The sequence below is a fragment of the Cloeon dipterum genome, chromosome 2 (assembly GCF_949628265.1).
Source record: "Cloeon dipterum chromosome 2, ieCloDipt1.1, whole genome shotgun sequence".
In the NCBI taxonomy this organism is placed as follows: Eukaryota; Metazoa; Arthropoda; class Insecta; order Ephemeroptera; family Baetidae; genus Cloeon; species Cloeon dipterum.
Window position 1 is genome coordinate 17,785,793 of NC_088787.1, and position 13,777 is coordinate 17,799,569.

General features: G+C 41.3%; 1 protein-coding gene across 1 annotated transcript; it reads left to right on the forward strand.

The window, feature by feature from the left end:
- On the forward strand, window positions 1-13,677 carry LOC135936033 (bestrophin-4-like). The gene is made up of 11 exons (XM_065478712.1): window positions 1-441; window positions 3,687-3,821; window positions 4,939-5,105; window positions 5,734-5,891; window positions 6,261-6,338; window positions 7,341-7,493; window positions 10,276-10,356; window positions 10,415-10,566; window positions 11,252-11,361; window positions 11,416-11,566; window positions 12,025-13,677. Exons 1-11 carry the CDS (start codon window positions 263-265, stop codon window positions 12,695-12,697), a joined length of 2,037 nt encoding a protein of 678 aa, XP_065334784.1. The 5' UTR covers window positions 1-262; the 3' UTR covers window positions 12,698-13,677.
- Window positions 13,678-13,777: the final 100 nt, after the last annotated feature.

Here is a 13,777-nt window from a genome sequence, read left to right on the forward strand (position 1 = left end):
CCAGTGTGTGAAAATCGTGAAGGAGCCAGGCCAGAGGACCGTCCGCGAGCAACTAAAATTAGTCAGTGTAGTCAGCGGCAGCGGCCGAGCGACTGTGTGTTGGTGCGTGCGTTTCGCGGGCGGCCCGTTGCACGATGGCCCGTGGTGGCGAGCGGCCAGTGAGCACCTGAAGGTCTGTGGGCCGCAGCTAGCACCGTAGGCGGCCGGCCTTTAGCAATGTGCTGCAAGTATGCACCGGGGAAGCGATCGCTCGCACGGCTAGATGACTGTCAGCTACCAGTACGAGGTGGCTTCCTCCACCAGCGGTGGATTCACCAGGCTCTTGTGTAAATGGCGCGGCAGTCTCTACAAGCTCATCTACAGGGAGCTCTTCCTCTTCCTGGTGGCCTTCGGCGTGCTCAGCATCTGCTACAGGAACTTCTTCACGCTCGAACAGAAATTGTGAGTGCTCAGTTCCGCGCGGCCTCAACAATTAGTTGGCTGCTTTTCGCTGTTTGAAATGTGGCAGATGTGGTCGCTTCCAAGTAGGTTTGCGTTGACGTTGACACAATTCAGCTTGGTCTGCATCAAACAGATTTACATTTTTTTTAATTTTTGTTGCTTAGTTAAAATCAAATGCAACATATTTTTTATTTTATTAAAATTTGTTAAAAACATAATGTTTAAGTTTTAAACTTATATTTTAAAAATGTCTATTGAGCCACATAAACAATTTAATTTTTTACAATGTTTCCTGTAAGTTTCAATATAACAAAAAATCAATAAATTCAGCAGTGCATATCTAATGAGTCATTCAAGAAACAAAAATTTTATTTTATTTTTCCATTACGTGTAATAAATTTAAACTCCAAAATTGATACATCATCTTAACCTATTCACTGCTATTTTTACAACAATTAAATTCCATAGAAATCGATCCATTAATCTCGATTCCACGAATTCTATTTTGCATAAAAATATGGTTTGGTCCAAGGCACAGTTGGAAATCAGGACAAAATTCGTCAGTTAAACAGTTTGAATTCATTCTAAAATAGATTAATTAAAATTCGTGAAACTCGCTGTTTTCCTTGAAACCCTAATAATATTCTTCAAACGCGTGTTTTTCAAACAAATTTCCCAATTACCATCCTACATCTGTGTCAAATGCCTTGCCTACTAGTAAAATGTAATATCCGCCTGCCAGTTTGACATGTTAGGCCACCTGCTCGTCTCGCTCGTCGTGCGGGTTGCATACTTCAACCTGACAGGCAACAACATAAAATTCCCCTGCATCTCGCAACCAATAATAACGGTGGGGCGCATGTTTTCTGTGCCGACAAGCGAGTCGGAGGAGTTTTTTGATGTGGCGTGTATTTTTCAAATTTTCTGTCTGCGTTCACAAAAAGCAACGCAGAAACAACCGACTGCTTTTTAATCAAAGCGTGCACCGACAGCTTTCCGACCCCGTTCGTTTCTTTTTAGCGCGAAAGGCGAATAATCTCCTGCCTTGCGCAATATTTGAAATATTTCTCAGCTCCAATCTCTCAGCTTTGACAGCTTTTCCGCGCCGCAGGAAAATTCCGCGGTAGCCAAGCCTTCCTCAACGTCACTCGTGGCCGACTCTGCACCTCGGGGGCAGTGTCCAAATAGCCGCCGGTCCAGCCGCAGAGTGAAGGGAGCACGTGGCCGCGAGCAGGCGGGCGGGCGAGTATGTGGGGCAGGCAGCCAGAAAAATATGACGTCACATTATCACTTGCATGTGCTTCTGTTGACATCGTAATGTGCGTGAGTGTGTGCACCGACTCGCGCTGGAAATAATCAAAATATTTCGAGACCGCGCCCCGAGTAAATAAACTCGGCAACTAACGAGCGCTGACGAGTGGCCAATTTGCGGCTACTTTCAACAAATACACACCGCAGAGTGGACGTTGTTTGGTGTTTGTACTATTTCGTTGTAACAAATGTTCAAGCGGCTCTCTTTCCCAACATTTCGTTGTTTAATTTTCAATCACTCTTTGACAAAGACAATATTGATTTCTCGTTAGTTTGATACTTTGTCTAGTCACCATAAGCGGATAGTTCGTGGTACCAATAATAACGCACATGGACCAAGTAATGCGAATATTTTCGTTGTTTTTCTGGAGAAAACAGGGAAACGAACTTCATCCTCGTTTATATCAACTAGGCTCAGCATCGAAGCTGACACCCTTTTTCCTAAGTGTACGTTTCTTTCAAAAATCTAGAAAATAAAAAAATTAAATTCGAATATCATGTTCACACAAGGAGACTCAATTAACTACGAATTCATTATAATTCATTTTATAATCATTCCGTTAAAAAAGACATAAAAATATTTTATTTGTTTCGGCCAGATCTAACACATAAAATATTATATCCTCTTTTAAAAGCACCGTCTTTTGTCATGACAAAAGGTTATCTTCATGACCTGCATCAATTCGTTCATTAGGTCGGAGGTTTCTTAAGTTTGATATTTCTGGGACACTCTGAATGTGGCTGTTCGAGGCCGTGAATGAAACTTGGCTCGCATCAAAATAGGATGAATGCTATCACATTTCAGTATAATTTCACGTATAAAAGTATTTACAGCTCTGGGCATTAATTGAATTGTACACACAAGATCATATGAGATGTCATATTTGAATGAAACTAATTTCATGTGAAAGGTGCTTTAGGTAGCATTTTTAAATTCAAAGTAATTTTATTGCGGATCGGCAGAACAACTATGCATCCCCATATTCACAACAACATTTTTAGCATGACCAGATAAAATTAGCATCGAACAAGATTTTACAATACTTTAAATCTTATTCCATGCAAGTTTCTGCAGAGATTTACATGTCCAGGCACGAGTTATGTATGATTTCTACACTTTTTAAACCAGAATTTAAATATTTTTTTTTAATAAATATTTATAATTTTAAAAATATAAATCTCACCTTAAGTGTTTAAAAACATGAATTTAATTTTAAAAAAGGTTCTCTTCACTTTAGGCTATTTGGGTCTGGCGTCATTTGTATTTTGAACTATTCCTGGCCGCGCGACACGTATACATTATGCGTGTGGCTTTTGCCTCTCTTGTGTTCCTGTCACCCGCGATCTTTTTTCGCAGGCAGACAAACAACTACGAATTTACTGCGCCGGAGTTGCCCTCCCGTCGGTGCGGCGGTCGGGATTTTTCAGCGCAGCCTGCTTTTGTCGCGAAATCCCTCTGGCGAGATAAATGAATTCACCTTGACCCGGATCTTGTCTGTGCTGGTGGCTGCTTTGCGACCCGATTGAAATAATTAGACCCACATAACGCCGGTGCCGGCCGGGCTGAAATGGAATTCGATTTTGCGTTCGTGCTTGGTGAATTCTGATAGTGCTCTGCATTTGAGACGCAGACACTTGGATCGGCGGCTCGGGTGAAATCAATAACCTTCTAGGAAACAAACCACACTCTCTTTGGGCTCGAATTTTTGTATTATTGCGGGTGGTGCGAGGCGAAAACTTGAAATCGAATCTTCTTTTGTGTTTTTGGCTGAATGTGAATTATAGATAAAAAAAAAACTCTGTTGAAAGCTGAGAATTGCTAATTAAACGAGAAACCGATACTGAAAAACAATACGCTTTTCATGTATCTATGCAAGATATCTTGTTTCCAGTTGTTGCAAAATCATTCATTTTGATTATCTCTCTGTTTGCAGATTATTCGAGAAAGTTGTAGTCTACTGTGACAAATTCATCGCGCTCATTCCTTTGTCTTTCGTGCTTGGCTTCTACGTGACATACGTCGCTGGACGATGGTGGCAGCAATACATGGCAATTCCCTGGCCCGACAAGTAAGTTTTTCTTTTAAAAAAAAAAAATGTTTATACATTGTACAATTAGCATGCGGTGTAAAATTGCCTGGACATAATATTAGGATAGTCAAGCGCAGAATGTAAACTATCAATGAAGCCTCTGTTGATTGATAATGAATGGTTGAAATATTTATTGAACAGGAAAATACACTGCAAAATATAATTATGATTGTTGCAATTTTCATTAGCTAGCAAATTCTTTCCACCAGGATGTTCCTGAGAAATGCCCATCATTTGTAATCCTTTTGATGATACATTTTTAAATTCGACTTGTAATTATGCATAATTGACCTAATTTTTGCTTGCTGGCAGGCTGCTAATAATAACAGCTCAAAAAGTGGTAGAGGCTACTTCTCTTATCTCAAAATCCACAAATACAGTCTTCTATATTGCTTCTTAATATTGTGATCCTTTTTTACAAAAAAAAAAAAAAAAAAAAAAATAGCGATGTGGAAGCTGTGGCAAACGAATAGAAAATCTACAATCGCTTTCCAATTATGATCGAGCATCGCAAGCTTAATCTGCGAGCTCTAAAACAGTTTGGTCTCTTATGAATTTATAGAAGTTCACTGTCTGGGGGAAAGGAAATCCGTGTTTCAGTTCTTAATTGATGAAGAAGTTTTTAAGCTTATAAGCAAGTCTGGCAAGTTTGTTATCAGATATGTACGAAGTTCCTCTCAAAATGTTTTTAAATTTAAATTTTTGTTTAACTTTAATTTAATAGTTTGGAATATCAAAATACTGAAAATTAACAATTAAATGCAATCGCTAATGAACGCCTTCAAAATAGAAAAAAATAAACCCGTCTGCACCGAAATTTCACTGGCAGTAAAAATAGTCGTCGTATTCTTGCCAACTCGGGTGCACACACATTCAATTATTCAGTCCGGTCCGGCCGTTTACTCTGGCTAAATAAACTCGGGCGTCGGGCAGATGACCGCAGGAAAGTTAGTAGCTCTGCAAACTGACTTTCCGCTCGGCCGAGGACAAACACACGCGCGCGCGAGCGACCATTAGAAGACACACGCTACTACTTGCATTTTGCGGTCGCACTAGTTTCGCGACTGCGGTTTTCAATGCAAACTGTTTGTCCTAGGATAATGCACTGCGTGGCGCTGTACGTGACGGGCGACGACGAGTACGGCCGCATGCTGCGCCGCTCCCTGATGCGCTACCTCAACCTCTCGCTCATCTTGGTGCTAAGGTCCATCAGCTCGGCCGTAAAACGCCGCCTCCCCACCCTGGACCATGTCGTCGAGTCAGGTGAGAGAGCGAAAACATCCATAGATCCAGAAATTTATTGCACGTGAAGTAAACTTCTTGGAAAATTAATATGCGCTTGACAACGGTAAGAGGTTTTCTTTGAAACAGGAATGAAAACTGCCATGTTAGAAATGGAGCAGTATTTTTTTAATCTGGAAAAAATAGATGACCATTTTCCTCTTTTATGCCTGACTATTTTTCCATATTTCTACAGAGATTTTCTGACCAGGGAAAATATAAAATAGCTCATCGACGAAACAGCATTTAATTTAAACGAAATAAAATGCTTTTTGTGTTTTCTCTATGGAAAAATTGATTCAATTTGATCTCATTTGTTGCCTTATAAAGCAAGTTACGGCCCAGTCAGTCAAAAGTGCAAATTTTCTAAAGATACTTGTTACATTTTTCAATTACCACAGTTTGCATTTAATCTAAAATTGGATTTCCCCTTATATTAAGACTCTTAATTCATACATCCCCGATGTGCAAAAACAATTACAGCTGGTTTGAAAAGTGAATGCCATTGAAAACCACCCCCACGGTTAATTATAAATAGAAAGTAGCAAAATCCGAGTGAAACAGAGGACGTGTGCAAGGGCATGAACACGAATTGTTTGTGTTTTCGCAGGTTTTATGACCAGAGTAGAGTTAGAAATGTACGTTGCCGTACCAAGCGAAGAGTTCAACACGTACTGGATCCCCAGCACGTGGTTCATTTCCTTGCTGAAGCAGGCGAAGCGTTCCAACAGGGTCATGGACTCGCAAGGTCTCAAGATAATCATGGAGGTGAGTTCTCCAACATCACCAGCAAAGATCAAAGTTCTTGAAAAACCGGGCATGCAAAAATAATTGTGTTTCCAAACTGGCTGCTCGTCTTTTTGGCCGCGAACAAAAACATACAGCTCGCTTTTGACGCTCTCTCGGTGTTTTACGGACGAGTCGGTTATTTATGGAGTGCAAAAGCCTCATCAAAAGCATGATCTGCAGAGGAAACACTTTGCGCGCGTAGACACGGCCGAAAATAATAAGAAGACGAGATAAACTAACTGAGAAACTTGACGCGAATGACAATTTCACAAGGAACAGGGGTTGAATTATCAGCAGGAACTTTTGTCTTCATATTGCAAATTTATTTCACGCGAGAATTCTTTGCAGGAATTCAACGAGTTCCGCTCGAAATGTGGAATGCTTTGGAGCTACGACTGGGTCAGCATACCTCTAGTTTATACTCAGGTGAGAATTATTTTTAATTAGTTTACTTTTTTCTTATGCACTATAAATTTGCTTACAAATTTGGTAAATTTAATAATAATTGCAATTTGTTATTTATTTAATTATTTTTACTCACTATTACTAAAAACAAACATTAAATTTAATGTGTTTAAAAACTTTATATTTATTTTTTAGGTGATTTCTAATTGCATCCATATTATTATATTAAAAATATTTATTAATTAAATATTTTGTTTTAAATTAATATTATCTATGAGATAGCTATGTCATTGGATCAAAATTCACATAGTATCTCCAAAATAGGTTAAGTTGTCGTTGATCCATCATCTAAGTCACATAACAAAATTACTAGCAATACGTTAATTAAAATAAGTAATAAATTAAATATTATTAAAATTGCATAGTTGATGGTGACATTTCATATCTTTTTAAATCTGATATTGGTTATTGAAATAGTTTATACAGTTTTGCAATTTGTTCATTTTAAGAATAATTAACCGCCGAAAAACGCAGAGGAAGTAACTTTCTCAACCTTTCAACCCCTTTGTGGATGAAGTGCAATTTTTTATGACGAATTAATAAAGCTTAAATTATGAATAATGAATTGTATTTCTATCGAACTAAAAATCCACTAAAAACATACCCTAGCTTTAAATTCAGAGTCAAATTTAAGTCTCTTAGTAATTTATTCCTTTTTTGGTAATTTAATGTATATATTTTGAGTATTCATTTCTATAAACCAGGACATAAAGCCTAGTTTTCCCCATATTTCAAAAGTAATCTCAGTCACTGTCAAATTTACGACTGATTTAACGACGCCGCTCAAGAATGCCCGTTCATAAGTAAAAAGTGGATGGCAACAACCGCTCATAACCGCATGCTGTGCTTTTATTCTCATTCTGTCGCGGCCGCGGTGGCTAAAATTAGCACTCATACAGAGAGGACCGTCGCCGTTATTTATCTGGTCGCACGCACAAGTGAAAAAGTGTTTTCTTCTGACAGGTGGTGACCATCGCGACGTACTCGTTCTTCCTGGCCGCGTTGGTGGGTCGACAGTACGTGGCCGGCGCCAACAAACCCTTCCAAATGGAGATCGACACTTACATTCCCGTCTTCACCATCCTGCAGTTCTTCTTCTTCATGGGACTGCTCAAGGTAAGGCTTCTGCGTTTCTTGCCGCCAAGAGTACACGCGAAGCGAGCTCCCGGTTTGCGAGTCAGCTCTCGCGGATCGAGCTATTTCAGGAGTCAGGGGCGGCCGCGGCGGCCGTTTCGATGAACAACACGGCCAAAACAACACAAACGGATCCGCCGCCGCGCGCCGCGCGCGGGGCCGGAGGTGTCACATCGCTCTCGCGGGAATCATTCAAGCGCGCGCGGTCCTGACCCACCTCTTGCAGGACGCCCATCTCTCTTCTCTGCTTCCCTTTGTTTTGCTGCGAGTGCCGCGGGATTAATTGGCCGAGACGGGCTTCAATTAAAATAACTCCCTATATAACGAACACGCGGCTGCTCACGTTCCATCCGCCATGGAGTCACTCTTCCATGCACTCTCCCTTGGTTTTTACCCGACTCTGCGTGCTTCAGGATTGTTTTCATGACTTTTTAATTGTTTCCACTCTCATTACCACCCTTGAGATTTAGTTTTTAATTTGATGAGTTAGCAGAAAAGCTATTTAGCTTTGTTGACGATTTAGTTATCTGCATTTGAAATTTTCCTACTCTTTTTTGCTTACATACTCATTATCCTTACACTTCCTTAAAATTAATTAATAATTATATTAGGAAGAATAGCGATTTAGCGATAGAGAGTATTTCATTTTTAACATTTTTCCTCTTTTTAGTTATCACTGCCCTAATGGAAAATTTTGAAAATCAGAGTGCAATATAAAGGAGTACCACCCATTATTTGAAACTGTTTCAAAGAGTAAAAATTATGATATGTGCTCTTTTTGTCACGAAAATAGTATTTGCTTAAGTTTCAACCCAGGTTCCAACTGGAGTCCAAAGAGTCTATTGAACAGATTTAAATTATAAAGAGCTCATCTGAAAAGTCGCCACTTAATCCGATCTATACGACACACAGGCTGTCAAACCTGTTCATTTACTATCCGGGCTGACAGAGTTATGAGTGTTTGCTCATTTGCGTCACGTCATCTTAAACCCGAATTTCAATTAGCATAATCGGCCCGAGAGAGCAGCCAGCGTCGGCGAGTAGATTTGCGAGCGCGCAATAATGGGTGCCTCTCGTTCCTCGTCGCCGAGACGAGACACTCTTCGCTCTCGGCAGAGAAGAAAGCGACCGATCCTCGTCTAGATGTGCTTCGCTAAAAGAACTGCGAGCTGAGCTGGCAACCTACATTCCCGCGCGCTGTTATTTTGACGTGCCGGTGCCAAGTCTAATGTCTTGTCACGATCCATGCACACACGCCGCGCCAGACGCACGAGCAAGACGCGACTTTGCCTGCGCGCTACGTATGCATATATGCGCAACGTGTGCTATTGTCGCTAATTAATTTTGGACCGCGCGGCTCTCGCGTACCTTACTAATCGCTCCATTCTCGCGCTCACTCCCTCGGCTTTGGCGCGGCCCTCAATGGAGAGGACGAGACACAGCAGGGGCTATTTAAGATGCCGGGGTGAAAGCTGGAGGTGTAACAAATTTAAATGAAAGTAAAAAACACTTCATTTAAACTGAGTGTGGCATATCTATTTGGATAAACGTTTTTAAAAGCAAAGGATACCCCCAGATCTCTTCAGTCTTAATTTTTTAATTAATTAATTAATTTTTTAATTAAGACCTATTTTATTATATCTTTTTTTATGATGACAGACTTGAAAAATCTCAAATAACGATTAAGAAATCATGAAGTGGAACATGCCAACTCATTTAATTATAACAATTCATCTCAACGCTTTCCACGCATCATTTTTCAAGAAAATAAATGGATGAGCTAGTCGTTTCCTCGTATATACCAATGTAATAGTTAGACGTTGCTCTGTGAGCATTTCTTTTATGCAATTTGCTTATTAGGTCACGGTTTTAATTTATTGCGACGTGTGATTTTTTGAAAAATTGCTTTCCTCAGCGAAGTTGACTTTATTAAGTGTGAGGAGATAAATTGACGAAGGAAATGCGCTTATTGAGCAGACGATGCGCACCAGATGCTTGATGAATAGCTCACAGAGAGAGACTGCTCGCGAGCTAGGTTCTATTTCAGAATCGATCATAAAATTCCGCTATTGAATAAAGATGTCTTTTTATGCGTTTCTGAGAGAAAGATTCAAATCATTGATATCTTTAGAGCGGTTAATACTCGTTTCTTTAAAATAAATACAGCTTTTCCGCCTGCTCAGCCCTGCTCTGGATTCGCGGCGTTTTAGCCAAATCCCTAGGTGCAGAGAGGCAAAGTGGTGCTTCGCTCGGTTCGGCTCCTGTTACGGCCTGGAGCTTGCAAATGTTATCCACTCAAGCGGTGATATTGGGGCTCAGTCAAAGCATTATCGCGGCTCGAATACTTCGCGGTGGAGATAATGAGAATTGCTCGTCCCATCAAAATTTCTTTTATCTTCTCGCGGTTATAATAATGTAGCAGCAATGAAAAATTTAACAGAAGGAGTTGACTTAATGCAACTCGAAACGAATCTACTTTAAATGCATTTCTAAAAATGGCCCTGTTCTGCCCCAAATATTTTAGTGCGTTCAGGTCGAGTAAAAAGGCGTCACTATGTTTATCCAAAGCACACTTCCTGTACTATGATTGGTGTGTAGAAATATCTATATAGAGAGACACACTCCAGACAGAAATAAGTTATTTTTGCGAAAATGCAGACATTGGCGTGTGTTTGGGCACGTCGCCTGCTCTCCAGCTCTAATCATCGTTCATCCCCCCGGCGGCAATATCGTAAAAATAACCGTTGATGATGTTGGATTCCAGGTGGCGGAGCAACTAATAAATCCATTCGGTGACGACGACGAGGACTTTGAGTTGAATTGGCTCATCGACAGACACACCAAGGTAAACAAACATTGGATGGACTCGAGTGCATCAGAAGATTGATCGATTGTGTTGTCAGGTTTCGTACCTGGGTGTCGACATCCTGATGTCGCGGTCACCGCCGCTCGTAAAAGACTTGTACTTCGACGACGTCGACATGATGCTGCCATACACGGAGGCCGCGCAAGCCTACAAGAAGAAAACCTACCGCGGATCTGTACATGACATGATGTAAGTGATAGAAATTAGAACACTACAAAAAAGAAAGAAAACTTTTATTTTAATATTATTTGTGTATTTTAGCAAAGATTAATTACAAAACTACCTGTGGCACTAATCAGCTTAGAAATTTTTAAACAATGTTTTCTGGAAATTACAAATAAGTTATTTTCAAATTTAAAATGCTTGAATTCTCTCTCCTGTCGATTTAATTGATACTTCAAAGTTATCCTCCTAACCTATTTTCACATCGACAACCTTCCTTCTTGTCTCATGGGCCGTCTTGTGTTGACATCTCACGCCGCGATCATTTGTAATCCGGCTGCTGAGTGATACTCTCGGGCGTCCGGTGCTTTCTAGCACCCAGCCCTCTAATAAAATATGACACCAGAAGCCTTTTAATGCGGGAAGGAAGCGCCCGTTCCCTTATTCTCTTTCGTCGCGCGCAACGCTGTTTCTATATTAATGGTGTCACACGCCCGCCAGAAAGAGATGTAAAATTAAAGGAGGCAGCTGAAAAATTCACGCTTTAAAAAAAGAGGGACTCTAACTTCTTCAGGGGCAATGAATATTTCATTAAATTTTATTACTCTCGGTTCGAGATGTATGCACACGGCAGGACAGGCACGTGCAGCCAGTTGCATAATGAACGCTGGAAGTTTTTCGCTTTTACATTTCGCTCTCCGCTTCGCCGCAGGGTACCAGAGGGCAAGCAGGGCATGTATCTACCAGAAATCGTGGAGGAGGGTCAACCGACCATCTCGAGGAACGCCACCCCGAGGACTTCAATGATGAGCCTCTTCCCGGGTAATTTTTATAAATTTGAAGGACTGTAAGTTGTTTAATGAAATGTTACTTCAGGCCAGACGTTGTCTCCGTACGATGACGGTGGTGCCTTCGCGCGAAGGAACGAACGAACGTCACCCTCACCACAGCCGAGGCTAAATGCATGCTCCAGCAACAGCAACGGAAATGGAGCCACTCCGGAATTCGCTTCCGCAGGTACCAGGCGGTAAGACCAACTCCCCACCCCCTCCTTAGCCATTCGCTAATTCAATTAACAATATGCGTGTTTTTTTAATTCAATCATAACTACAACGATACCACCAGCAGCTAATTATTTATTTGCAACAATTATGAAAGGTGGTATGAAATGAAGTTGTGTGATTTTTCAAGGATTTTGGCAATGCAGAATATAGGCTACAGGAAGATAAGAAGTTTTTGTATACATCTTTGATTATCTTTAAATTTATTAGTGATTTAAAAGAATGGCAATTTTCGACAAGCATTAATTTAAAATTAATTTTCAAATTCGTTATTAGATCATTTTTCCCCTTTACTAAGGTCAAACACACATCTTGGAATTTTCTCTTTTAGAAATATCCCAGTAAAACGTAACCTCCTCTGCCCCGCCTCAGCCCCCTAAAAACCCCTAGAATCGCAGTGACGAAACTTTCACTCGCTTTGCAGGTTCCAAACCTGCGGGCAAACAAGCTGCAATGAGCTGGGCGCTGATTTGTTCGCAATGCTGTCCGAGGTGGACAGACAACAGCGACTAGGCAACCGGACGGTGCGCCGAGACTCGGGCGTTCCCTCCTACCCGCCGTCGTGCCTGTTGGGCGATTCGCTGAGTCGCCGCTCTAGTTCGGTGATGTCCGAGGAGCCGGACACCATCTCCGTGAGCAGTGCGACGGCCCCCGTGCCCCCGGCCCGCTCCAGACTCAGGTACCTGCTCAAGAGGAAACACTCGAACTCGACCAAGAAGAACGTGCGGTGGCGCCCTGTGCAGCAGACGGACGTGCCGCCGCCCTCTCCGGACATGAGTGTCAACGCCCTGGTCGAACACTCGACCAACTTCATGCTGCAGCAACTGCTCAACGCCGACCCCAAGGCGGCGGACAAGGAAAAGGCGGCGGAAGCGGGTTCCCTCACCAGGAGCATGCCGAATATTCAAACGACGGACTGCTCGGTGGACAGTGCGTGGCCGCAGCGGTCGCCGCCGAGGAAACGCACCGAAAGTGTTCATGTTTCCAAGGAGGCGATCAAAGAGGCTCTGGCCAACACGACGCTCAAGCCGCCCGACGACGAGTTCCTGTCCAAGAATGAAAATCTTGACGCGGAGCAACAGTCGAAAAGAAATTGAGCACCGAGGTGGCCTTATTTTGAACAGAACTCATTTTCGGTATATGTGCGCAAGACCTGTGGGATACGACTTGTGATTACACTCATCTCTTCTCGCACAAGTGTTGCAAGGTCGATTTAATTTAAGACTTCTTATCTCGCTCATAAAATTTATGTTGGGTCACTGTTGCATTTGATGTATGGAAATTTGATTCCCGCGTGAAACAAACAGTGAAGAAATTTCGTTCTCGATTTGGCGATCGTGCAATTTCTAAATGTTTGTTTTTCTGCTTTTTAAATTTCGTTTGCAAAATGAATGTGACACACCTATTGATCACCCCGCCTAATAGCTGCTGTTATAGTCATTACTACTCCTTTTTAGTCGTAGTCCTTTTGTGTCTCTTTACTGTACTCTTTCTCTTCTCATTGCTGTAGCTAAATCTTTTTAAACACCTCTCCGTGGACTGTATCGTCGGATATCCCACAACTTGGTTCAGCACACAACACACAAAAACAGTGATCCTCTTTATAACTGTTACTATTTATGGCAATGCCAATAATAATCTATCGCCGTGGATGCCAATATAATCTGCGTGCTGTGATCCAGAAATTGAAGAACGCACTTTTAACATTTTTTGTTTTCTTCTCGAAAAAGACTCAATCGTACGTTGTGGAAGTTATTCGTGTATGATCGTTTTAACACTACGTTGTTAACTGATAATGCGTCCATTTCTAATCCTAATCATATTGATTTAAAAGACGTCAAACCTTTTTTACGAATTCCAATTTTTATAATGTGTCTCTTTCAATTCTTGTCGAGCGCCTCCCTGTTGCTCTGTTGCGCAACGCACGTCCTTTATACCCCCTCGATATTGTGTAAAATCAGTTCATTAAAAATCTTCAACCAAAAGCCAAAAAATTGTGTGATGAATATTCTCTTGGAAACATTTTTCACAGATTGCGAACATAATAAATCATCAATGAGATTAAAACAAGAGTAAATTCCATTATTTCCTTTAGTCCAAATGCGAAATCAAATTAATGAAATCGGAAAGAAAATATTGGATAGAACATATATAAGAGAAAATAGCTTTAATTTGAA